The sequence below is a fragment of the Stenella coeruleoalba genome (assembly GCF_951394435.1).
Source record: "Stenella coeruleoalba genome assembly, chromosome: 8".
Taxonomy (NCBI): Eukaryota; Metazoa; Chordata; class Mammalia; order Artiodactyla; family Delphinidae; genus Stenella; species Stenella coeruleoalba.
This window is the reverse complement of record NC_137154.1, coordinates 70396399-70424063: the sequence shown is the minus strand read 5'-3', so window position 1 is coordinate 70424063 and position 27665 is coordinate 70396399. Positions and strand designations below refer to the sequence as shown.

General features: G+C 43.2%; 2 protein-coding genes across 3 annotated transcripts in view; both read right to left on the bottom strand.

The window, feature by feature from the left end:
* The window catches only part of ENDOD1 (endonuclease domain containing 1), a gene marked incomplete at its 5' end in the record, with an annotated part of 30591 nt that extends 27831 nt beyond the window's left edge, over positions 1-2760 (bottom strand). The window contains one exon of the mRNA XM_079928750.1: positions 2461-2760. Coding sequence (XP_079784876.1) covers positions 2461-2760 — 300 coding nt within the window. The remainder of the gene's footprint in view (positions 1-2460) is intronic.
* Positions 2761-5699: 2939 nt separating this feature from the next.
* Positions 5700-27665, bottom strand: part of LOC307190011 (lysine-specific demethylase 4D-like) — a 72174-nt gene continuing 50208 nt past the window's right edge. Inside the window, exons 1-2 of one of the 2 annotated variants that reach the window (XM_079928748.1) lie at positions 18858-18880; positions 5700-8107 (exon numbers count right to left, since the gene is read on the bottom strand). In XM_079928748.1, the coding sequence (XP_079784874.1) occupies positions 6209-7774 (1566 nt within the window). In that variant the 5' untranslated portion in view covers positions 7775-8107; positions 18858-18880 and the 3' untranslated portion in view covers positions 5700-6208. Of the gene's footprint in view, positions 8108-18857; positions 18881-27665 lie in introns of those variants that run through there. The other variant, XM_079928747.1, reaches the window with a different exon arrangement.

Here is a 27665-nt window from a genome sequence, read left to right as displayed (position 1 = left end):
AGTTGTGCTCAGCCACTGGGCCCTTCCCACCTCCCCAGTCGGGAACTCTGGTCTCCTGTGCTTTTCTGAACCACTGTACCTCTCACCTCTGGAGCTGCCATTTGGAATTATTCCCTCCCACCCCACCAGCTCCTTCCTCCTTCCGCATCCTATTTTACCTCTCCAGTCCTATCCCTCATTACCAGGGCCCACGGTCTCCACTGCCTATGTGAAGTTCTGTCTGTTTCCTCTCTGCTGAATGAGTCATGCTCCTTCGGGCTCCTTCAATAACTGCATAAATGGCTCTGCTCCACACCCCGGCCCCAAACCTTCCTTGATCACTCCTTCATACCCGACCCCTCCCTTCCATCACTCCTCTTTATTCTGAGCACTTTAGTCATCTGCTCACTGAGTCATCTACTCACTTGTACTGGGTTAGCTGCTCCAACCACTCCCCACACACTAATCCCTGACTCAGCCATGCGTTTCTCACACAGCATGTCCCCTCTGCTGGGAATGTCTTTGTCCTTGTCTCCCTTCTGAACTCCGCCTCATCCTTTCAGGTAAAGCACAAACGTCACCCTGACCCAAAGGCTTACCCCGTCACCTCCAAGACGGATTAAATCTAATAAGACTTCTTCTACCCTTTTAAACTGAGGATGTTTTGCTTATGTCATAATAACAGCTAGGACTGATATACCAGGCACGAGAACCTTATATGGAGTAATTCATTCAATCCTCAAAATCACCCTGTTATTACCTCTAAGTCAACCAGCCCAAGTTTACAGCAAGTCAGTGGAAGAACTGAGGCTTAAACCCATGCAGCGTGGCTCTAATCAGAGGTGTTACCACCTCGTCACCCAGCAGACCAGGAAGCCTTTGAGTCCCAGAGCTACACTCTGTTCCCCTGGCACCCCAAGTGCCTGGCACACAGTGGGTGATTACTAAATGTGGTAGTTCTGGATTTAACTGAAATTTGTTCAGCATGCATCCCACGTCTTCCTCACATGTGCGTTCTGTCTCCCCAAGCCATCCATGAGATCCTCGGTGAGAAAGGACCAGGTCATCTATTTTCCTCACAGGTCTGCAATCACATGCATACTGGGGAACTGGGGGAAACACAGAGAGCTCTAGGGGTGCAGATGGGGGCAAACTAACTTTAGGTTACTATATGCCTTAAGTGTGTATACTTTACAAAGGCTTTTTCACATGCCTGATCTCAAAGGTTCTGACATCAACAGGCTGTGGAGAAGGTAAAGAGACGGAGGTGCAGATGGCCTGAGAGCTGGTCAAGGTCTTAGAGCCAGAAATAACTGAATGATACTATAGAAATTACAACCCAGGGCTCTGAATAAAACAGCTGAACGCCAGTCCCCTGCTCACAATGCCTAGGCAGCTGTGGCCATCAAGAATGGGCAGGCTGATGTAAGTCAACTATATTTCAATTAAAAAAAGTAAAACAAGAAAAGATCAAGGTCAACCAGTTCTTAAAAAAAAAAGAATGGGTGGGCTGAGTGTTCAGCTCCTCCCCCAGATCGGGTGTCCTTGGTTGCTGGGACAGGGGAGCCTGGCAGGGTGTTCTCCACAGGAGGCTGGCTGCGCAGACCTAGGGCAGGGTGTGTGAAGGCAGCTTCAGCAGGACCTCTGGGAGCCTCTTGGAGTGTCTGCTCACTCTCACCAGACAAAACAGAAAACCCTGAGAGATGACACAATTTCCAAGTGGTCTGATAATATAGATATGAAGAGCCAGGAGAAACAGGTTTGTTCTTCCCATTAGTAGGAGGTAGTCAATGTCCCTACTATTTGTAACTATCCCATCGCATTTCTAAAAATCTATACCTTTATTTCATTATCCTAACCCAACATTAACTTCAGATCGAATTTACTCAATGTCCTGTGCAGAAGGGAAGGCTTTTCAGGCTCAGGTGGCCTCTGCAAAAGAAAAGCTTTTTCCTAGTAGGAAGGGCAGTGAACTTCTAGCCAAAAGACCTGCCCCATCTTTATGCAAGTCTCATCGCCCCGCTGAGCCTTGATCTCCTCTTCTGTAAAATGGGCATGAAAATGCCCACTCACCCACCCATCCCACAGAATTGTGGCAACGACCTGTGCGCTCCCAGCCTAGGCATCCCGAAGATTTGAGTGGTCTCTTGGGTCTCCGTCTCACTGTCCTCATTATTCAGGAAGTGAATGAGACACTGCAGATGTCTCCTCTGAAGTGCAGAGAGAACCACCTCCCACTGGGGGCCTCGGACCCCTGAGGCTTAAGCCAAGGCTCACAGATCGCCCAGCTCTGGCCGTGGCTTTGACAGGGGACGAGGCAGTCTGTAACTCCGGGGGCGCGGTGGGGCGGGTGGAAACCCGGGTTTCCCGACGCTGGCACCGAAGGCTGGGGCTGCCCTTCCCCGCCCTACCGCTCACGGTGTCTGCAAAGTGCCCTGGGAGGCCAGCCCAACGGCCGGGCTTGGGAAGCGCCTCGCTTACCTGCGGCTCCACTAGCCAGCGCTGCTCGGCTCCCAGGGGCGCGGGGCGCGCGGCGCGGAACGCCGAGTACACAGGGATACGGTCCCAGGTGCTGTACAGGGTGGCGAAGCGCTCGGCGCCCTCGGAGCGCTGACAGATCTTCACGTGGGCAGCGGCCGCCAGCCCCGCGGGCGGGGTCCCGGCATAGAAGAATCGGTCGCATTCGCCGAAGCCGGCTTCCTGCTCGCTCACGAGCCGGCCCTCCAACAGCCCCGCCAGAGCGAGGAGGCCGCCCAGCGCCAAACAGCGCGCGGGGCCCATGGCGCGTCTGCGGGCCGGGCGGGGAGAGCGCGAGGCCGCAGAGCGGGGCCGCGGGGAAGTCGGAAGCCGGGGGCGGCGCGGCTGAGCTAGTGCTCTGCGGGCCGAGCTGGGCGGCCCCGGCGGCAGGGGCGGGTCCGCGTCCCGAGGCCGCGCCTCCCTCTCACCCTCCTCCCTGAAGATGGCTGCGCAGGCCCGGCGCCGGGCGCGGGGATGCACCCGGACTTGCACCGCCTGGTTTCTGCAGTCTGCGCTCGCAGGCTCGGGGACGCGCGCTCCCAAGACTGAAGGGTATGAACCGGGTCCGCTTAATCGGAGGAAACGGGAAGTAACCGTCCCTGGGGCTGGGAGCCTAGAAGCCTCCTGAGCCAGCGCGCCCCAGGGATCCTCAAGGATGCAAAGAGGCGGCAGGAGATGCCCACAGAACTGTGGCTCTTTGGCTCTGATGGGCAGGGACCCCCAGTGACATCCGACGGAAATCAGTCTCCCCCTTCCCAACGAAATGCTCATCCGCCAACACACGGACACAACTTTGATGAAGTTTCAGCAGATCAGAAGCCAGGAGACCCAAGTTAAAAATCCTCTTCTAGGAAATTCCTAACCTAGGGAAATAGGACAGCTCTTGTGGTTTACTTGGTGCTGCGAGGCTTAGAATCAAAACCAAGAAAGAAACGAGACCGGCCAACATCACTGGTTGGTAGGTCGGTTGATTCATATTTCTTTCTTGAGTGCCTATGTGCCAACCTGGGTTCAGCGACTGGGTACAGTGGTAAACAAGAATAGGGTCCCTGCGGTCCTGCAGACGAAAACTAGTGGGGAAGCTTGTCGTTAATCAAAGAAACAAGCTATTAAAGGAATAATGACACACACTGAACGTGGAGCTCTGAGAACCTGCCCCTCCGGGGATTCAGGGCGTGTTTGCCTGAAGAGTGTTGTCTGGTCTGAGACCAAGATGTTGACATGAACTAGGCAAAGAGGAAAGCAGCATGGGCTAAGGGGTCTCCCAGCAGAAGGGAACATGATATGTTGGAGGAATTTAAGGAAGTTGGGTGTGGGTAGAGAACAGAGACCTGGGAGAAGGTTATGAGAAATAGGGCTAAAGGAGGCAGGAGACACAGCATTCAGGGGATCATAGGCTAGAGGCCGTCAAACATTTTTCAGCAGGACACGGACCCATATTGAGAAAACAAGCTTCATGTAATAATCCTTATGCTTAAAATTAACATTGCAATCTAGTATTTCTGCTGTGTTCTATTTTGTTCCCCTTTAAAAAACATGCTGCTGGTAACCCACAAAGTTGTTTCTATGACCCACTAATGGCTCATGTCCTGCAGTTTGGAAAGAAATATTATATAAATCATGTTGAGGATTTTAATCTTTCAATGGCGTAGACACAATCACATTTGCTTTCTGGGCAGAAATGGGCAAACTGGAGTGGCCCAGAATGAATGAAGCAAAACATTTATAAAGATCCAGATGAGAGATGGTAGCTTGAACTGGGGTGGTGGTTGAGACAGAAGCAGAGAGCCTACTAGGGTGCCTTCACTCACATCTTATTATTTAATCTTATTTCCTCAGTGTGCCACGTGGGGTACTGGACCAGAGCGTTCAGATGCTTGTCCAAGAGGGCATAATCAGTGAGTCCTGAGCCAGAATTGAACCAGGCCCGTCTGCTTCCTAAGCCTGGCCTTTCCTCTAAGTCACAGCAAATCCATGAGGTGAACCAATAAAATAGGAGAGAAATTGTCAGAAGAGCACATTTTGGAGCTTAAGAACCAGTTCCTTGGAGGCTTCAATACTTGAAAAGTTTGCCTATGTTTGGCCCCTGAAATGAAACCTAAATTTATTTCTTAAAAAAAAAAAGACACATTCAGTGTGATGTCACAGTAACAACTAGACTTGGAGTCACATGTTCCTTCTGCATCCAAACTATCATTTTAAATTTCCAAAATTTATTCTGAGTTTGGCCACTTCTGTGCATTCTCAACACTATGGCCTAAGTCAGTAACCATCGATTCTCACCTGTATTACTTAGATGTTCTACCTACTTCTCCTGCCCCCAAGGGGTCCACAGAACAATTAAGGTGATTAGTTAAATATGCAAATTATATCGTGTCAAGTGCTGTTTTAAACTTCCAATGCCTTCTCATTTCAAGTTGAAAAATCTCAAATATTTAACATGAGCTACAAGATCCTGCCTCTCCCTTCTCTAGTCCCAGATACAAATGAACTTCCTCTCTATACACACAAAAGCACCAAGCTCTATGTTAGGGCTGTTACACTTGTTGTTTTATCCAAGTGGACATCAGCTCTGGACCTTCCTTCTTGTCATTTGGGACTCAGAAAGGTCTCCTGCTTTATGAAGTATCCCCTGACCACCGGAACCACACCGCCCATTCTGCACTATCACCCCACCCCCTTTAATCTTTTCACAGAACATATGCCCACTTGAAATTGTCTTGTTCATTTATTTGTGGATTTGTTTATTGGGATGTATCAATGACTTAACCATGTGAAATGTACGTAGAGCATTGAGAAGGCAGTGGAGACTTGGAGAGAAGATTTTCACATGCTGGCACTTTTTGCCCTGTGTTTGCTCATCTCTCCTAGCAACCTGGATCAGCCAAGTGCCAGGTGATTTCCTCCAAGTCTCCCTTCAGATAGGGCTGCAAACCAAATCCCCCAACACAGCCAGCCAGCTGGAACCCAACAATCAACCCCAAACTCACTCACCAACATCACACAAGGCAACAAGCTCAGAAAAATAAGTTTTGCTTGAAATGTGTTGATATAATTATTAAGAAAAGTGCAAGAAAAGCGACCAACTCTCAGTTGACTGAATGAACAACACAAAAAAGTCAGATTTTAATATTCCAGTTACCTTTAATATATTTAGTAAAGTCAGATTTTATCATTCTGGTTACCATACTGGCAGAGAACACATTTTAAATACATCAAAGACTCAGAAAGATTATCAATTATTATCTGAGTCTCTACTGACCTAACTGGTCACAAGGGCCTAGTTTGGCAAGAAAAGCGGGAAGGGAAGGGGGAAGAGGAAAAGGAGGGAGACTGGAGGCTAATCAAAGCCCAGGATTCTTTAGAAGTTGAGCAGCATCCAGAGCTGGCCCACGGGATGGGAGTCTGAGGTAGATTGGGCTCTGGCGACCTCAGCAGGACCTAGTTTCCAGAGACACTAGAGTGTCCAGTGCATGAATCCTCAGTTCGTGACACAGGAGTTAGCAGTGTCCAAAGATTCCAGGGTCTGGAAGGAAGAACAAACTTTGGCGAATTTGGTAAGCACCACGGACCCAGCAGGTCCAGCGGCAGCACAGGAGGGACTCATGCAAGACTAGTGACGTTCAAATAGCCAATGCTCTGAAATGTCAATGCGACCAGTCTCAAAGGATCCCCACGCAAGAGCAGTGGGGTAGAAAGGCATCCCCTGGGCTTAGGGGACAGGGCCACAACCACACCCAGAAGCCTTGGCGGGATACTGGAGCCCTGGGCTCAGCGGATCAGCGTTGTCCGGCGACGGTGCATCCACAGGCAGGGGCTGAGCCTCTGGGTCCTGAGCAATGTCCAAGGAAAGCCTCCTCTTAGCCCTGGGGGGAGCAGTTGGCTCCTGAGTCCCCTGTTTCCAAGGACAACGACGAGGGCCACATCTTCCAGCTGGGTGGCGATTCGGGGCAGATGGACCTGGGGTCGACGGCTGGGTCGGGCCGGGCTCCCCGCAGGTGCAGGTGGCCTCAGCCTCGAACTGGGCGGCCGAGCAAGAGCCCCGGGCCGGCGAGGAGCGCCGGGACACAGCACTCACAGGGACTCGGTGGCGGGTCCCACCGTCTGCGACTACAGGCCTACGGGGGCGCCGAGCGCGGCGTGGCTGGTGGTGCCTCAGGCCCAGAGCGGCTCCCCAGGGCGCGGGGACCTCCCTCCAGGCGTCCAGGCCCTGGCTGCTGGGCTCCGTGGGCTGCGTGTGGTCCACCACGGTCTGGTCCTGCCCGCGCTTCCACAGATCGTAGCGCTCCGGTTGCAGGATGCGCACGAAGACGTCCATGGAGAAGGCGACACGGCCTTCCCCGCAGCTGCACTGCGACGCCACTTTGCCATAATCAATCCAGCGCGGGGAGGCGAAATTGATGGCTTCGGCGCAGTTGAAGCCATGGTTGAAGCCAGAGTGGTAGCCATAGGGAAACGTCACCATGAACTCTCCAGCCTCCTGAGTGACCCGACCGAAGGGGATGCCGTTGTCCTTGAGGACCGTGGGCGAGATGAGAGCCACCTTGTGCCGCAGGAAGGCCTCACAGTCCCGCGAGTTGTCCGGGAAAAGCTCCCTGGCCAGGAGTTCCAGGCGCCGGCCGTGCTCCGGGGGCACCGCGTACCAAGTCTTGGGCTCCCCGAAGTGCAGGTAGTTGATGCTGTAAAGGTCCATGTCCTCCGTGTGCCAGGCAAAGGCGGTCTTCCACATGCCAAAGTAAAGGTAGGGGGTGTTGACGCCTTCGATGACCACTCCGCACTCCTGTTCCAGCAGGTCCTGAATGGTTCCCAGGTGTCCAAGGTTCCACTGCTTCGTGTTTTCATCGAATAAGGAGCCACTGATGTCAGCCCCATATACTGGTGAACCATAGGGGCGTGTTTTCCAGTATTTTCGCTCCAGGTCCTTAAAATCCAAGTGTGGTGGAGTCCCATATTTTTCACTCTTTGCTAAGTGGCGGTACTCACCCACGGTCATGGCCTTCTTATTTCTGTGGTATTGAGTAAACGCTCCTGTTTGCCCAGAAATCACCTGCTGGAGGCGAGCGGCTATTAAGATGTCATCGATATCATCATAGGTCTCTCTGGCTTTCCAGTCCTTGGGTGGAATTACCTTGGCCAGGCCTGCTCGGTGTGCACCTTGGGATTCCATATAAGCAATGTATGTATCGAAATCATTAAACTCTTCTTTGGTTGGATGAAATACCATTATGCTACAACTTGGGTTCTGGGCCCAGCTGGACTTAGACTTCATAGCTTTCATTAATAAGCAAGAAACTCCCAAGTTTTTACTTATGTTCTGGATAGGTGAGGATGCTGGAAAACACTACTTTTTCAAAAATGGGTTGGAGTATATCAGCAGGAACCCCCAGTAGACTTTAATGCAATGAGTTGATAATATTTCTTAGGCTTGCTGATTCTGCAGGGGACTCCACGCTGGGCAGAAGCCTTGCTCAGGACTGATGCTGGCTGAGCCTGCAAGTCTGTGATGTCCTTGGTCGACACTTGGCTCTGGCCTCTTGAGGTCTAGTGAATCACCCAGCCCTGGGTGGGTATCCCAAATGTCGTGTCTTCAGGTCAGTATTGAAAACAAAACCTAAGAAAAAATACAATAGAGACAGGTTTCAAACTAATGTTTGGAAATAGTTACTAGGGCAAAACACCACCATGGAATATAATTGCATATTCAAAGAAAGGCTAAAATTTCATAAGAGTGACAATACAATAAATGTTGTTGTGAACAGTGGAAATTCTTGTACTCTGGTAAGGAGAATGGGAATCATTACATTCAGTTTGAAAAACTATTTAGACAGAATCCACTAAAACTGAACTTACCCATGTGCTTTGATTCATGCCTAGGATATGTGTGTGTCTGTGCAATGAAAGTCAAGTCCAAGAATGTTCAGAACAACATTATTTCAGTAGCCAAACACTGGAAACAACTCAAATGCCAGTCAACATTAGAATGGTCAAGTACACTATAGTGTATTCATACAATGGAATACAATACAGCAATGAAGATAAACAAGAACTACATGAAAATATAAGAATAATTCTATAAACAGAATACTGAGCAAAATTATCCAGACCCAAAAGAATACCTATTCTTTGCTTCCATTTATATAAAGAGAAAAAGGAGGCAATGTAATCTATGTTAGAAGTCAGAGTAGTGGTTACTTTTGTGAGAGAGACAGGTTGTGAGTGGGGGGTGTGAGGAAGTCTCTAGAATAATGTGAATATTCTATCCTGAAGGCAGGTGCTGGTTACACAGCCATCAGAATGGCTCACTGTCATAAATCATCAAGTTATGATGATTTTTACAAATTTCTGTGAAATAATTTTTTTAATTTATTTAAATTATTTAAATAAATTTTGAAATATAGTTTAGGGTTAAAAGCATTAAAGGAGACAGATATCTTTCATCATACCAAAAGGAAAAGGAAGGGTGATTGAAAATATATGAACTAAACATTCAATTGAAGAAGCTACAAAATAGAAGAAGAGAAAGAAGAGGTAGGAGTAAAACAATAACAAAGAATAAAGACAAAGTTAATGAAAGAAAACACATACAACACCAAACACTGATGACCAAAATTATTCTTGGAAGAAATTAATGATAGCAGTAAAACAAGGGCATAACTGAGCCTAAGAAAGAAGAGGAAAATAAACCACTAGGAATGAAACAGTGCACGAAAGAATTTTTAAGATCTCAAAAGAGAATCTTAGGAGAAACTTGACAGCAAGATTTTCAAAAGATAAGAGAAAAGAATAATTTTCTGGAGAGGAAACATATCCAAAATGGATCCAAGAAACACCAGAAATCTTGAATAATACCCCAGTATAAGAAGCTGGTTCAAAGTATGACCCCTGAAAGTCCAGGAGACACATCATTTTATGTGTGAATCTAGAAAAGTTGCAAGAAACAGTTAACTCTTATTGTGCAAATTGTCTCAGAGTATGGAAAAAGTTGGGAAGCTACTCAGATGAGGCTATTCTGATCTCTGATAGCAAAACGAAAAAAGGACAATAAAAAATAAAGCTACAGGCCTTCTTTGTTTATAAGCATAGATGAAAACCAAAAATGGAACGTTTTCCAATGAAATACAGCAATATAATAAAAGAATAATACGTCATGACCAAATAGAATGGAAGCATGATTCAACATTGGAAAATTTACTGATATAATCAGAATATTAATAAAGTAAATGAAAAATGCCATCATCTTATAGGTACCAAAAAAGCATTTGATGAAATGCAAAATCCATTCATGATTTTACAATTCTTACTTGCAAAGCATCAAGAGAAACTTGTTTTGTAAGATAAAGAATTTCAAGGTAAAAAATAGCAAGGATCATTCTTAACAGTGAAACAAAAGTAACATTCGCATTAAAGTTAGGAAAAAGAGATGCATCAATATGGAAAGCTGCTCAACATCACTAATTATTAGAGAAATGCAAATCAAAACTACAATGAGGTATCACCTCACACCAGTTAGAATGGGCATCATCAGAAAATCTACATACAACAAATGCTGGAGAGGGTGTGGAGAAAAGGGAACGCTCTTGCACTGTTGGTTGGAATGTAAGTTGATAGAGCCACTATGGAGAACAGTATGGAGGTTCCTTAAAAAACTAAAAATAGAATTACTATATGACCCAGCAATCCCATGACTGAGCATATACCCAGCGAAAACCATAATTCTAAAAGAACCATGCACCCCAATATTTATGGCAACACTGTTTACAATAAGCAGGTCATGGAAGCAACCTAAATGCCCATTGACAGATGAATGGATAAAAAAGTAGTGGTACACATATACAATGGAATATTACTCATCCATAAAAAGGAACGAAATTGAGTCATTTGTTGAGACATGGATGGATCTAGAGACTGTCACACAGAATGAAGTTAGTTGAAAGAGAAAAACAAATATCGTATATTAACGCATGCATGTGGAACCTAGAAAAATGGTACAGATGAACCGGTTTGCAGGGCATAAGTTCAGACACAGATGTAGAGAACAAATGTATGGACACCAAGTGAGGAAAACTGCGGTGGGGTGGGGATGGTGGTGTGCTAAATTGGGCAATTGGGATTGACATGTATACAGTGATGTGTATAAAATTGATGACTAATAAGAACACGCAGTATAAACAAACAAAAAAACAGCTAATACTAAACTTTCTTTAGGTTATTTGTATGGAAATACGTTAAAATAAATGTTTCAGACATTACACGAAATTTCTAAAATACTTATATGTTCTGGTATAATGTTATAAGTCATAATACTCGTTATTACTTTAAAATGTATATCTCAGAAATAACTAAATTTCCTTGTCAATTTCATTATTATGAACTTTCATCAAATCTTTAACTGTGGTCATTTTTAAGTCTTTTGTCATTTACAGAGAGTGCTGCGTGTACTCTGATGCTTTTGCAAAAATGTTCCTATGAAAGGGTTTCATCTTCAAGGAATTCATGGAAAACACTCTGACAAGTACAGGTTTTTCGTAACTGACTATACTGTGTAACTGAACGAATAAGCATTTTCAGAACTCTAATGGCAAACTGATGAATTCATAAAAGTGTCTTACAAAACATCAAGAAGAAAAAATAGTTACTTACATGGGAATGAGTGAACTGATGAGGATGATTATAATATTTGTGACTTTCTGTTTGAATTAAAAAAAAATCCCACAAGAACTCTGAGGCAAAAAATATACAAGTCAATTTTCACTGCAAAGTAAAGGAGCTGTTACAGCGGAAGATTACTGGACTGAATGTCACTATTATGACATAGTATGAGTGTGTTTCGTGTTTGGTTATTGCAATCATTGTTGATTTCTTGTGATCATCATTTACAATGCTTTGTGTCAGTTTATTTATCACTTGTAAAAATAAAATACAGTGTGTGTGTGTGTGAAAAAAAAACATATTGAAAACAATGTCAAAAATAAATTTCACTATGCATACTCCATGTTCAACTTGAACTCTATGGAGCATATGTAATAGTTATAATTTTAGGACAGAAAATATATGTGTACAAATAAACAAAGAAAAAAAAACAAAGCAAACTATCTTATTAACCCAATTTCAAGTGCTTCCGTAATACTGTTTCCTAATCCTCTTAAGCTCCCCTCATTTCCACCATTCAAATATTCTCTCTCACTTTGCCCTGTCCTCAAACTTCAGGCACACCTATTCCACCCCACTTAGAATCCTTCAAATATCCTAAAAGACCCTAAGTGATCTGGCCCACCATCACCTCTTGACCTCACCCCTTTCTACCCTGCTCCTTGCTCTCTCCTTCCAAACACATGCCTGCCTGTGTCTCAAAAAAGGCCGGTATACTCTTTCTGATGGTCTTTGCACCCAGGCAACTCTCAAGCCTCAGTGCAAACATCACCTTGTCAGTGAAGTCTCCTCTGATCGTCTTGCTTTGGATAAAAGTAGAGACAATTTTCCTTCCAGGAAAACAGGTACTCTCTCAAGAAAATATTTCCAAATGAAACTTGAACTGTTGGTCAGTACCCATGTATCTCTTCCAGATTCTACTCAAATCAGCCCCACCCTAACTCCATCATTCCCTATTCCAACACAATTGAATGCAATCATCTCTCCCAACTGTCTAGTAAAAGACCTCATTTTTAATGTTATCAGCCCACAAAGCACAGGTATTTTGCCTGAAATTTTTCCTTTAAGATTTCTTACAAGAAAATATATGGCATCTAAAGGTTATACAAATGTCAGGGTCCTTTTAGGTACAGAGGGTTTTCCCTGGGAAAGCTGCCAGAATGGGCGGAGCTAGCACAGTGCTCAGGGCATTAAACACCACTAGTATCTGGTCAGCACAAGAACCAGGGAGAGGAGAAGAAAACCACGCTAAAGAAATCAGTGAGGAAGAGCTCAACTGCCTTTAGAGAACAAAGGCATTTAACATTCCTCACCCTGTAGTCTCCCCAATAAGACTAAGATCAGCTGGCCTGCCATTGTTCCAAGTATAAGAAACTCCCCACATCTCCTGTGGTCTGCAAGAGGTGCCAGAGATCCCTATATGTTATCTGGGGTCCATTCAAGACAAGAGGAAGCTGGGGCCCAATCCTCTACCACCTCTCTCCCCAAAGAGGTCACCACTATTTGGCTTAAACATAAAACCTTTATCCTTTGGGTCTGGGATCAGGGACAAAATAATAGCCAAGGAAGGGCTTGCTCTCTGTGATCCCTGCTGGTAGCTTTTGTAAGAGTGCATCAAATGCAAGAGGGAAGAGAGATATGGGAACATATGCATATGTATAACTGATTCACTTTGTTATAAAGCAGAAAGTGGCACACCATTGTAAAGCAATTATACTCCAATAAAGATTAAAAAAAAAAAAGAGTACATAAAACGAATGTTTCCTGCAGACCCGAATACTGATGGCAGGGGCCCTTTGAGTGAGCAGCAGTAGCTCTTTATACCTCTGCCCTGGAGCCTCATGCACCATGGAATATGCAGAAGGTAGGTAATGGAGGATCAATACTCTCTTCTCCTTTTCTAACTTTAATGTCAACGATAGAAGAAACAATCTCGAGTTCTCTATAGAATGTATTGGTAATAAATGGTGGGGAGGGGAAGTGGTTGACAATCTAGCTCACCCCTGAGGGAGTATGACAAATGCAGTTAACTTAGCCTCTAAAGATTGGGTGGAAGTCAAATAATATCTCTCTTCCTATTCGAGAAACACCTGATGAGCACTCAAGGGTATTGGGGATAGATAGTTATGAAGGAGAAGCATTGTTCAAAAATGACCCTAGATGTTCATCCTAAGATGCCTGAACAGTAGGCTAGCCTAGACTCCTTCCATGACTGGACGGCTATAGCATCCAAAAGGGCCCAAAGTCCCCAGGTGCCTCCAAACGAACAGGGCTGCTGGCTTTCCAAGACAGCTCCTGTAAATGGCTGGCATGATATCTAGGCAGCTTAATTCCCCAAGCAGTCTGAAGGTCCCTTTCCTAATAAAGTGGCTGTCATCAAGGCCCTATATGAAGGAAGAGCAATGGGGAAGGGGCTTCCACTAGAACAAAACCCTCCTCCACATGGGATGCCTCCCCACGTAGATGCTGAAGAAGTGCAGAGGCTTATGTGTGCCTTGCTCTGGATGTGTTTCCTGAACTCATATTGTATGACTTTGTGGAATTTTCCTCCATGCAGAAGGGGACTCAAAAGATGGGAAGAAAGCAAATAGTAAGGTTTCATCAGGGTTAGGGTTTTCCAGCCATGTGTATCTCAAGGAGAGAGGACCAAGTGTCTTGATGGATTGGATGGAGGGATAAGAGAGTGATTAAAATGATGGGCCAGTAAATTTATCTTGGGTAAAAAAGGAAATGAGAACATAAGGGCAATGATGGAGAATGAAACAGTGTTTGATTCATGGGCTGAATGTCTCCATTAGGTCAAATACTTCTATTAGAACACTGGGAAATGTAAGCTAGAAAGAGAATGGGATGCTTGAAACATAGGTGGTACTCTCATTATTCCCATTTTATGGAGGAAGAAACTGAGGTGTAGAAAAATTTGTATTTAAGTTAATAGCTTGTGTTCTCAATCTCTAGAGTTATTTTTGTACTTGACTTATCTTCCATATAAAACTACTTTGAGGGCTTCCCTGGTGGCACAGTGGTTGAGAGTCTGCCTGCCAATGCAGGGGACACGGGTTCGTGCCCCGGTCCGGGAAGATCCCACATGCCGCGCGGCGGCTGGGCCCGTGAGCCATGGGCGCTGAGCCTGCGCGTCCGGAGCCTGTGCTCCGCAACGGGAGAGGCCACAGTGGTGAGAGGCCCGCATACCGCAAAAAAAAAAACAAACAAAAAAACAAACCAAAAAAACTACTTTGAGAGCACTGTCTAGGAGTTTTTCGTCATCATATTTTCCAAGGGATCTTGGTACTTTATATAGTGCACACTCCAAAAATGTTTATTAAAAAAATAAATAACTAAAATCATTTGGCGCCCACTGCAATCTCTCTCCTCTTGGTTACACCCCATCTTTCTTCCTACTCTCCTGTCTCAGGAGAAGAGAAGATACTCCCCCTCTCCAGAGCTAATCTTGTCATTTAAACTCCTTAAATTGACACCTCCCATGCATTCTAAAACTATGGTCAATTAAATGATCACTATCAACTCTGTAAAGAGTTGAATCATCAGTCATCAGTCTGTTTCCTGATTTAAGCTGCATCCATTCTCTTTCCTTCATTTCAATACCCAACATGTCAAAACAGAAACAAAAATAATCTACGTTTACAAAAGCATTTCCTCATCTCTCTGGTCTTCTGATTCTGACCCCACTTCTCCACTGAAATTCATCTCTGTAAATCATCACATCGTCTCCCAAGTGCTGCTCCATGGGTTACACTTTATCTCTCTACATCATTGATTCATGGCGCGCCTCCTTCCTCCTAAAATGTCTCTGGCCTCCAGGGTACTGATAGTCTTCTCCGGTTCTTTTCTTTCTCCTTCGTTACACTTCTTTTTCTACTATACAAATGCAGTCTTATTTCAAAGCTAATTTCTCATCTCTCTTTGAACTCTTTTTATTTTTCCCCTTAAATTTCCTTTTTATGTTCACGGCATTCTTTAGTATCACACTCTCCCTCTCTTTAAAGGTATTATTTATTGCCATAGCTTTCTCGAATAGCACTGACTTTCTCCTGCGCTTCTGATTTGCTTTTCCTTCTTGACTGGCCACTGAGCCCCTGAAAATCAACTTGTTTAGTAGAAATTGATCATCTTTCTCCTGAAATTCACTTCCTCCTTTAGAAATCTTTTTTTCTAAGGATGGGAATACAGTATCCCAGTTACTGTTCGTTCTTACATCTCCCTCTCCCTAGTCATATAATCGGTGAGGTCAGGGGATCCCAGGACAGTCTACTGTGAGTGCCCAGCGACATCTGTATACCCCAGGGAGGCTCCCTGTGCTCTCCTTCCTTATATAAGGAGCCAAGGATCCAGCTTGCCTTCCTCTCCTACTTATAGCTGTCACCACTCAAGCCAGACCCTGAGGATCTACAAGTAGCAGTCACCTGTATCATGTGATAATCTGCCCATCTCACCGTAATTTTTAATCTTAAAAATTCTTCTACAATGATTTTATTTAAAACTATATAGGGCTTCCCTGGTGGCGCAGTGGTTGAGAGTCCGCCTGCCAATGCAGGGGACACGGGTTCGTGTCCCAGTCCGGGAAGATCCCACATGCCGCGGAGCGGCTGGGCCCGTGAGCCATGGCCGCTAGGCCTGCGCGTCTGGAGCCTGTGCTCCGCAACAGGAGAGGCCACAACAGTGAGAGGCCCGCATACCGCAAAAAAAAAAAAAAGAAAAGAAAAGAAAAAAAAAACTATATAAATATATAATGAAATTTTTCATTCTATATGAACACTTCCTCAAAGAAATGAAAAGAGAAGAGTAAAATAATTTAGAAGGAAAGTTAATGTCAAAAATTTAAATACCGTGCTAAGGGTCTTTCCCCTAATACACCATAAAATGCTGATTATGAATATCACAGAGGCCCTTATTTCCCACTGAATTATTAACAGACAACTAAAACAAGGTTAGAGTTGCATATTTGTTTCTGTCTTTGTTTTTGTTAGCTTTGCCACGTGGCATGTGGGATCTTAGTTCCCTGACCAGGGATCAAACCCGTCCCCCTGCAGTGGAAGCAGAGAGTCCTAACCACTGGACTGCCAGGGAAGTCCCCTGTATTTGTTTTATAAACTAAATTATTTCCTTCTTACATTTCTAAGGATCCTAGGAGGAATGAGGCCGGGCTTCCATCTATACAAAATAAATAATCTAGATACACATCAGTCTTCAGATATTGAGCATCCAACTGAAACACTCTGATTTTGTAAGTGTAACTCTGTGCGCAAATCAAAACTTCTCAGAATTTGCCGATTACAATTACGGTGATCCTTCAGTGCTCCAGACAAATGTCTTCTCTATGGGTCTCAGATGGTTGCTTTTACTGTGAAACCGCCTCCATGAATTCTTTCAATTGGAGCCACAGGTACTAGCTGAGAATAAGTACCCTTTCGTTTCAGTTACTCTTCCATTTTACCCTTATTCATGGTATCCCCAGTAACACAGAAATTTTTCATCTAAGGAAAGTTGACAATTCTGACAATTGAAGAAAAGTATTTTTAGCACAATGATTAGACTTGATGGATTTCTGGAAATTAGGAGTCTTTCAAAAATAATTCCTCCAAGCTTTCCTGGTGTGTGTGTGTGTGTGTGTGTGTGTGTGTGTGTGTGTGTGTGTGTGTGTGTGTGTGTGTGTTTAAACTGGGGAAGGTAAGAAGTGAAGTCAGTTTAATAAATCCTCTCACTGTGGCCATTGTCCTGTTTGCTTATTGTACAGATTGCTCAACAATTTCAAGACAGCAGGAAAGCCTTCTTGTCTTTTATGTTCCGTGCATATTTCAAAGCTATTATTTCAAATGAGGATTGTTGACAGAATGCCTCAGACGTTAGCCATTGTTTCTGCTGACAGCCAATATCTAAATGATGTGTTTAATAAATTTCCTCTCAAGTTAGAAAGTCTACTCACTGTTTATTGAAAATAATTATAACCATAATATTTGATGGCTAAATAAATTCTATTTGATGAAGGTAAGTGACTCAACGTTTCCCCTATTACTGGAGAGTCATTTTGTTTTTTACTTTTCCACAAGTATTACTAATCCCTTATAAATATCCTATACTTCAGTAAGGAGATCAGTTTATTTGGTAAAACATTAGTGAAATAATTAAATCCTTGGATTAGATATCTAGAAATGGAATTACTGCATTGCAAGACTTAAACATTAAAAATACTTATAATGTATCACCAAAACTTTCCAGAAACATATCAGTTTACATCATCACCATTAACTTTACTCTGAAAAACAATCTTTAATAATTTGTTAAGAAAATTATTGTGAAAAATTTTGGTGAAAAACTGTAGCTCGTTTTAATTTATACTTCTTAAATTACAACTAAGATTGACTTTTTCTTCTTCAGTGAATCTAGCCGTTTGTATTGGTTCATATCCTTTGCCCATTTTTCTCTAATATGGTTCTAGTGTTATTTCTCATTTACTTACAAGAATATTTTATATATTATGTGAATATTTTGCATATTTTACACAGTATATGCACATTTTACGAATTGCTTATGTGAATACTTTACATGTTAAACCCTTTGTTTAATCTGTTCATAGTTTTTTCCAGTTTGCTCTTTCTTTAATTTATATTTAATTTTAAATGGTTTTGGCATATATTTCATTTTAATATATTAAAATGTTGAGTGGGTCTTTTCCTTTGTAATGCCTTTCATGGCCTTTATGTTTAGAAACTTAGAAAGTTATTTGCCCCTGCAGAGACAGATAAATATTATCTTATGGGGTTTTTCCTTTTTATATGTTAATTGTACTTTTAATTTGGATTTTAGTTATACCTTTAATTCTAACTGGGGTTTCGGGGTTTGTTCTATTAATTTTTTATTGTTTTGCGAGTATGATATGAAGAATAAGGGAGATGTAAGTATGATTCCTAGTCCTAGTTTGTTGTGTTCCTCTCTATTAGTTTATAGGAGCATTTCTTTTTCTCAGTGCTCTTAAGTTTGTTCCGTCTCAAAATTCTGGTTGTTTAGTTTTATGAAAACTTTTTAGTTCCTTCTGTGACAACTTCCTCTAGTTTTTCCCCCTGTACATTATCTCCTGTATTTGGATATCAGACCTCATGGACTGGACCTCCAATTTTTGTGTCTTTTCTTCTTCCAATTTTCTCTCTCTTTATCACTATGCTTTATCTTCTGAAAATTTTTCTCATCCTTATCTTGTAAACCAACTTCTACTGACTTTTTCATTTCTTCTATCAAACTTTTAATATTTAACAGCTCATTTCTGTCCCCTTAGCTTTTTCAAGTGTATTTAGCTTCCTTACCTGCCCCCCACCATTGTCCTATTTTTATTTCACAGGTGCACTTATTTCTTCTCTCAGAAAATACTAAAACCCGGACCCATATTGAGAAAACAAGCTTCATGTAACAATCCTTATGCTTAAAATTAACATTGCAATCTAGTATTTCTGTTGTGTTCTATTGTGTTCCCGTTTAAAAAATATGCTGCTGGTAACCCACAATGTCGTTTCTATGACCCAGTAATGACTCATGTCCTGGAGTTTGGAAAGAAATATTATAAAAATCATGGTGAGGCTTTTGATCTTTCAATGGCGGAGACACAATCACATTTGTCTTCTGGGAAGAAATGGACAGACTGCAGTGGCCCAGAATAAATGAAGACAAACATTTATAAAGATCCAGATGAGAGATGGTACCTTTACTGCGGTGGTGGTAGAGACAGAAGCAGAGAGCCTACTAGGGTGCATTCACTCACATCTTATTATTTAGTCATATTTCCTCAGCGTGCCACGTGGGGAACTGGACCAGAGCGTTCAGATGCTTGTCCAAGATGGCATAATCAGTGAGTCCTGAGCCAGATTTGAGCCAGGTCCGTCTGTTTCCTAAGCCTGGCCTTTCCTCTAAGTCACAGCAAATCCATGAGGTGAGCCTATAAAATAGGAGAGAAATTGTCAGAAGAGCACATTTTGGAGCTTCGGAACCAATTCCTTGGAGGCTTCAATACCTGAAAAGGTTGACTATGTTTGGCCCCTGAAATGAAACCTAAATTTATTTCTTAATTAAAAAAAAGCACATACAGTGTGATGTCACAGTAACAACCTGACTTGGAGTCCCCTTTGATCTGGAGTTGATGACCCTGGTCACGTGGTACTTGTCCCTCAGACAGGTCATCCTTACCCTTGTACACCTCTGCCATGTTCTCCATGCGAGGCTGTGAGGATTAGGGTTTTCATGGGATGGTTTAATATTTATATTACTATCTAGGATTATACATGTTCCCCAAAGTCGATTCATGTTGTCAACTCTAAACACAATTAAACAACTAGAAATCAATCCCTCTCTTTCTCATGTTCTTTATACATGCTCTATTATGCTACTTGTCATGTAAGGATATTAATCATTCCTCTGTCTGTCTTCTCTAGTAGATCATGTACTTTGGGGGACAGGGTTGTACCTCCTTAGTCTCTGGGTCCCATTGGCTACCACAGATTCTGGAGTAATAGATGTCAAATTTGATAATTATGTTGTTTCAAAAAATGCAGAATATATAAATAAATTTTCAGTTTTTATGACTAAAGCATTTATATGATTTTAATTCACTGTTTTTCAAACTTTCTTGATCCCTGCCCCCCACCTTTGATAAGCATAACTATCTCTGCCACTACTCCCCCACCGCCTTCGGCAAATTCTACTTTTTCCCAAGACCCCTGTCAGTGACCAACACGCACATAGCACAGAACATTTGCACATCCCACAGCCAGGCTGATTTTGTCTACTTTAGTTCCTTTTAGTTTATAGTACAAACAAGATAGCTTCTTTTTGTTAGCTTGTTTTCCAAAGAGAAGTTATATGATGATATTGAGTTTACTTTTGCAAATTACAGATGTCCTCACCCCAAGATCCTAGAACACAGTACGTCATGGGAGTATCTTGATCTAATTAAAGTTTTACTGACAGCTCATTCTAGGGGAAGCCTGTCTTTCCCAGCATCTTTATGAGCGATAATTCGCTGTCTCCATTTGATCACCTCTGGTCCCTTTTCTTTGCCACTGACTCTCTTCTCCTGGGGACGAGGTTTCAACCCAGATCCTCTTAGGCCTCTGCACTCACACCCATGCCAATCCAACATGTGTCAACAGCTGTCAGCAAAGACCTGAAGGGGAAGAATAATGGCTGATGTGGAATAAAATGACATTCTACTTGGATTTCAGTGGTTTGCTTGATTCTTTTCCAAGCTGTTTGAAGACATGAGTCAAACTGGACCCTTCTCCAGCCCTGCAGTCCTCACCACCTCATCTCTCATACCCAGTTTTGAATCCCTTCATCCCCACCAATCCATTCTGCAGCTGGAGTGACTTCCTAAAATAAATCTGATGACATCATCCTACTCTAACAGTCCGTCAATTGGTCTCCATTTGCCTTAGGATGAAACCCTGCTCCCTACCTGACCCCCAAAACCACTGACATCTGATCCCTTCCTCTTGGGCCTCACCACTGGCCTGTGCCACCTTGCCATCAATGCTCTGAGCTGTACTATTCAACTTCCTGCCGTTTCTACCACAGAGAGTACACTCTCTTGTCCCTGAGACTTTGCATCATAAAATACTACCCTTGGCCTGGAAGTCTCACCTTGTATTCCCATCCCTTCATCTCTTTCATTTACTTTTTCTTTTTTAAACACAATCCAGCTAAACATTAGGTCCTCGAGCCATCCATCTTCCTAACAAGCATGTCCTCACTCACCCCTTGCCCTCCTCCTGACATATGTGATGTTAAGGGCCCTTTCTGATTGTGCCTTTTTTTTTTTTTTTTTTTTTTTTGCGGTATGCGGGCCTCTCACTGTTGTGGCCTCTCCCATTGCGGAGCACAGGCTCCAGGCGCTCAGGCTCAGCGGCCATGGCGTATGGGCCCAGCAGCTCTGCGGCATGTGGGATCTTCCCGGACCGGGACATGAACCAGTGTCCCCTGCAGCGGCAGGTGGCCTCCCAACCACTGCGCCACCAGGGAAGCCCGTGCCTTTGTTTTTTTTTTTTTTTTTTTTTTTTTTTTTTTGCAGCATTTGAGACCTTAGTTCCCTGACCAGGGATCGAACCCAGGCCCCTTCAGTGGAAGCACGGAGTCCTAATCACTGGACCACCAGAGAACTCCCTGATTGATCCCAGTATTTCCCCTGCCTATTGATCCCAGTATTTCCCCTGTATCTAATTGCTACCTTGCCCCTCAGACATAAACATAGTGCCTGCTATACAGTAAGTATTCAATACACTGAGTAAATAAATGAATAAAAGTAAGGGAGAAAGCCCATAAAATTTCATTTGGAGTCTCATGGCTCTGGTTCATTCATTCATTTTCAAAAGGTTTTTAAAACCTCTACCATGAGCACTGGCTAGATGCCCACTATTCAGGGAGGAATGAGGTTTGACTTTGTCCCTGCTCTCATGCCAGCACCTCGCAGGGCTCCATGGGTAACCAGAAAAGAAAGCAGAAGTTAACTGATGCTCTGCCTTAGACAGGGAAGGGCAACGCTGAGGAATTTTCACGTCCCCAGTGAGTTCTCTAATGTGCAGTTTATGCTGTGTCACCTCTAGTCCAGTGGAAGACAGATACAGAACTTTGTACCACAGAACTGAAGTAGGTAGGGAAGACAGACAGACAGACAAGGAGTTCCGATACAGTGTGAGAAGTGCTCTTTAAGAGAGCTATGTGCTATGAGGGCAGAGAAGGGTCGCTGAAGCTAATCTGGGAAGAAGTAGCTCTGGAAAGACAGTAGCAATGGTGTAAAATCATACTTAATGATGAGATATGTTGAAACTGTGGCTTCTAAACAAAAATAATGATTAAATTTCTAGGTTCCTGAAGCTACTTCTTTGTCACTCCTCTCTGTTAAGTGTCAAACCCTTGTATGAAATTGACAGGTAGTGAGGAAACTAACCACATTTGCATTATGAGAAGAGGCAAGGAGGCTGAGGAGTAGCTCCGATTTGGGTGAGGATGCCTGATTCATTTTCCTCATCATGACTAAACCTAAGAAAGGACACTAGGCTCAACCCTCAAGTGAGAAGCAGAAGCCCTCAGAGTCAAAAGTGGTGGCTGACACCCAAGGCAACAGGAGGCTGAATCACGCTCTCCTGAAACTGTGGGCAGAACGGTCTTCTTTCTGGCAAAGCTAAACCTTGGATGATGTCTAGAAGTAACACTAGACAACCTCAGTCCTCACAGAAGCAGCCATGTGTCCACATGCACGCTCTCACCCCATGAGCTTGCACTAAAATGGACATATGGTCCATAGAACTCCTTGCACTTCCGGATTGCTCAGCTTTTGGATATAGATCCAGATGTTAGGGGACAACTGCAGACAGGAATAACTTTGAGTCTCCTCATGCAGAGAAATATTTAAAATAACTTTTCTGAAACTTTTCTTTTTCGGCTTTCCTTGTCTGCAGGGAGAACAGTGTAGTGGTTATGTCCTGGGCCCTGGAGTTAGACTGTCTGGGTGCAAATGCAGTGTGCTCCTGGGCATATTGTGAAACCTCTCTATGCCTCAGTTTCCTCATCTACAAAATGAGGATAATGATAGAACCTACCTCCTAGAGTTGTTTTAATTATGACAACATGTATTAATATACCATGTGTCATTGATTCTAGGACATGCATTTTTCACATTTTAACATGTCTGAAATTGAGGTGCAATTTACAGTCAATAGCATAGCAGTGTTTAGTTGCCTCAGTGGTAGGAAAAATAATGGTGTAGCTTATAATCAGTGGCATCTTAGATGTGATGAAATTCAGGATACAAGGAGCTTAGAAAAATACATAGCACATAAACAGTACTAAATGAATATTTAATAGATGATACAGATATAAAATAAATATATAGGTCTTCTAACTTCATCAGAGCCAAGCTATATAGCTCATTTTTAAACCAATGTCCAAGATATCAATGGCAAATGATAACATGACTGACCCATTTCCCAGGAAAGAGAGAAGCTGCACTTCATACTTAGCCTGGAGTTTGTGGAAGCATCTGGTACACATCCCTTTATCTTAGCCAGGAACTCAGAAAGGTGATATAACTGAGACCCACTGAGATGTGGATACCTTGGACAGGTAAAAGCTTTATGGCTCTTTAGGTCAACATTCTTTTCCTAATCATTTATTAGAGTGACTGGTACTCTGAGACACAGCAGAGAAGTAGGAGCTCTGACATTGAGGCTCAGAAATCCAGCTCTCACCCCAAACCTGCATACAGCAGGGAACAAATCCAAAGCCCTAAGTTAACCAACTTCTCCTCTTAAGAGGATAGTGATCCTTGGACTACCATTCCCCAAGTGACTAATGAAAGTCTTGTTTTCCAATTATAGACCCCGCTATCCCTAAGAGAAGATGCAATAAACACATTTTTTAAATACCAGCAAATTTCCAGTGATGCTCTAGTGCACCTTGGAGACTGGTTCTATAAGCAACTCCTAAGCCTCCCCGACCAACATTAATTCAGCTCAACTCTGGGCCCCAAAAGGAGTTTATTCAGATGGCAGACACGCAGACTGAGTGAATATTATACATTTAGACAGAGGATCAAAAGGAGCTTCCCTGGCCTTCTGTTTCTTGCTGATTGCGTGTCCCCTTTAAAATGTATTTGACTGTCAACGGGACAAAGCAGAACATTCTGTTTTAAACTTCCATATTTTAAATTTTCTTCATTTTGAATAATCTGTGTATCTTTCATCTGTATTGTTTTCTTTAACTGGAAAAAACATATTTTGCCTTTGCATTATGGAAGTTTTTTTTACTTGCCAGGAACAAAGGAAAATGAAGTTCTATCAATATGTTTATATTAGAAAGAATAATTAGAAAAGTAGAATCAAAAATATATGCATGGTATGATCACAGTGTGTGAACATACGCAAAGGATAATAAAAGACTGAGAAAAGCTCAATAACTGGCTTTGCACCATAGGTAAGTAAAATTATTTTGTTTTATTTTTCCGTATTTAAAATTTTATACAGAAAAACTTATAAGTGGGAAAATGAAATTCGTTTTCAAAGCAAATAGTATTAAATTCAGTTGAAGTTTGGAAACCACTGTAGGTTCCATAAATATACATTTTTAAAAAACTCACAGGAGTATTTCATTTTCACTAGTTGTTCATAGATCACCAAGGCCCTGAGTCATTTTATAATACAAACAGGAAATGGAGGTTCTGATGAAGCAAGATGACCAAAATCCACCTTCTCCAGATATGGATAAACTGCTTGGCTTGGCTCTCTTGCCTAACCCCTGTTAAAATTATTTAGTATTTTCATGGTCCTTTCAGGATGATATAACAAAATATCATAGTGGCTTAGAAACAAGCATTTATTTCTCACTGTTCTGGAGGCCGGGAAGTCAAAGATCAAGGGGCAAGCAGAGGCAGTGTCTGGTGAGAACCAACTTCCTGGTTCATAGATGGCCGTCTTTTTGCTGTATACACACATGGCAGAAGGGGCAAGCAAGCTCTCTGTGGTCTCCTTCTAGAGGCACTAATCCCTTTCATGAGGGCTCTCCTCTAATGACCTAATCACCTCCCCAAAGCTCCACTTCCAAATACCATCACTTAAGTTTCAACGCATGAACTCTGGAGGGAGACAAACAGTCTATGGCAGTAATGTTGAAGACAACAGTCTGTTCAGTGGGTGAAGGAGGACCATTTGACTTAAGTAGATGGTGTCATTTTTCCAAATATTGATGTGGATACAGGAGACACTTATTTATTCATTCAGCAGACACTGAGTGCCTTCCTCCCCACTGTGGGCTAGGCTCAGGGCTAATTGCAGGAGACAAAGAGTGTATAAAACATGGTCTCTGCTGTCCTGGAACTCACAATCTCAGCTTTCTACCAGGTCATCTTGATTTTCAACATGGAACTTTAAACACTTATTTCAGAAATCTATTTGCCTAAGTATCTATTCCATTATAACTACTTATGAATTTAAAATAATTGCTGTTTATTTTTAACACTGCAAAAAACATTAAGGCAAACATTCAGTCCTATCTCTGTCTATATGTGTCTGTCTTAGTCTGAATAGAACAGCATCTGGCAATTGCAAAAGGACTCCAGAAGTGCAGATAAATGGGAAAAGCAGAGGTCTGGGTATCAGGAGACTTTGATTTAAATCTAAGCTCTGCCATTTATAAGCTTTTTGAGCTCTCTGAGCCTTAAGTCCCTCATTTGTAAAATTGGAATTATAATACCTACGTGATATTTTGGACATGAGAATGAAATGAACTAAACAATGTGAAACACTTAAACTATAGCAAAACTGAGTAAACGCTAGTTTGTTCCTTCCATATAGTTTCACTGTAGGTAGGTGGCCAGTCTTTCACTTAGGGGGAAAAAAATGCAATTATAAAAATCTGGATTTTACAAGACAGGTATTTTTAGGGCTCTTGTTTTCTTTTCAGAAAGATTAAACTCAGATTATAAACAGGTTAGCTGCAGGATTCACCTTGACAATTCAATTCCAAATCAAGAGAGCACAGAACCTTTGCAGCACAACCCTCCAGAGGCCGAAAAACCCTTGATCCACTGGCCCTGACCAAGTCTCAGGTAGCCTTCCGGGGCACTAGCGCTGGGATCACTGTGGGCAGGAAGTGCTCATTAGGACAATGCCTGCTAGTGTGTGGGCCCGTGTAGCAGGCGAGACAATGAGACGCGCTCTCCACCTCGCTGTGCAACAGTAATTTTGCCAAGGTTCACGCAACTAAAAAAAAATCGGAAAAAAAAAAAAAAAAACCACGTTCAGCAGATATTGAAAAACACAACACAGGGTGAGGACGGGGAGTGTGGGATTAGCAGCTGCTAACTATTTTGTATAGAATGGATCACAACAAGAGCCTATTGTAGAGCACAGGGAAGTATGTGCAATATCCTGGGATACAACATAATGGACAAAATATGAAAAAGAATCTCTATATATATAACTGAATCTCCTTTCTGTACAGAAGAAGTTAAAGCAACATTGTAGAGATAAATCTACTATACTATAATAAAATAAAGATAAAACACAAATTATCTTGCAATAAGAAGATGAGGGAAGGGCAAGAAAAGTCCCAGTGGTCCATGCTAAGATCCAGGAGGTTCATGGTAGGTGACCACCCTCCTCTGATCTGTCTTAAAAGGCTTTTTTGAGAAAAATGGAAAGCAGCAAAAAGAACCACGAGATTGGCCATGTTCACTGAACTATCTACTGTCTCCCTAGACTTATTACCTGGTTCCCCTGTCTCCTAATTTTGTCCACCAGTGGTGACTAGATGACCTGTCATTTTAACCACATTACTCTTTGTTTCCACATGCGGATGCCTCTTCTTGATGCTTTATGCTCCCTGCCCGTTTACCTCAAGAGCTCTGCCTACAATTCCAATGGCATTTAGACTGTGGTCGCAATTCCTGTTCTCTCACAGGCCTGTCCGATCACCGTGCCGAACACAGTGTAAGGCCCCAGTCCCTTGCGGCAAATTCTGCTCTAAAAGTCACTGAGTATTTGAGGCCTTTGTCTCTGCATTATTAATCTGCTCCACATGGACCGAGGGCCCAACAATGGGGGCATCTGTTACAGATATAATTTTAGCAACAAACACAAGTCACATCATCTTGTATAAAGACAATACTGAGGGAGAAACATTCGGTCACTAGCAGAGACGTGGCAGCGTTAAACAAGGGGCTCTGTCAAATGCTGGGGCTGTCTGTCATTCAAGGAGGGCAGAAAAGAGGGGAGGGAGAAGATTGGAGAGTGTAACCCGTCCTTTCTTTCGTTCCGTTTTGCTGTCCTAGGGAAATACAACTGCCCTGCACAACTCCTACCATATCTGGCCTCAGGTTAGGCAGAGAGGTCCCCTGTCCCCCTAGGAAGACATACAGAGGCCTTAGATGTGAGTGTGAGAAACAGCCATGCTTAGGCCTAAGGAAGACGTGCCTTCAGCAGAGGGGCTACCAAACTAACAAGTCACTGGATTAAAAACCTTTGGCCACGTGGCTTAGGGGATTCCGGGTATCTCCCCTTTTCTACCAGCTCCAAAGGTCCAGCGAGATCATTTGGATTAGCCTCCATGGCTTGTGGAATCTTTGCAATCCAAATGGGCTCTTTAGAACAGGGGGCAAGTCTGAGCTCTGGAAATGTTTTGTTTGGCTATCAGGACTTGGAAGTTTTTTTTTAACTAGCTGTCAACATTTACATGATTTTTTTCATAAAATCCCAAGTTGTTAGCTTCTCTGGAAAATTCAGAAAATGACACCCCCATGACCCTCATTCCCACAAAACAATAGTAGACTGGCCCCCAGGAGAGTCCTTCGCTTTACGATGGGGCATGAGCAGCCCTCCTCACAGCAACAGTCACTGAGATAACTGGCCTGAGCCGGGTGGCAATGGGAATTTTCTACCAGGGGTCAAGGGTCTCACAGGAAAGGTCTGCAGGCTCTGGGTGTTCTGAGCAGTTGGCAGGAGTGGATGAAGGAAGGAGATGAACCC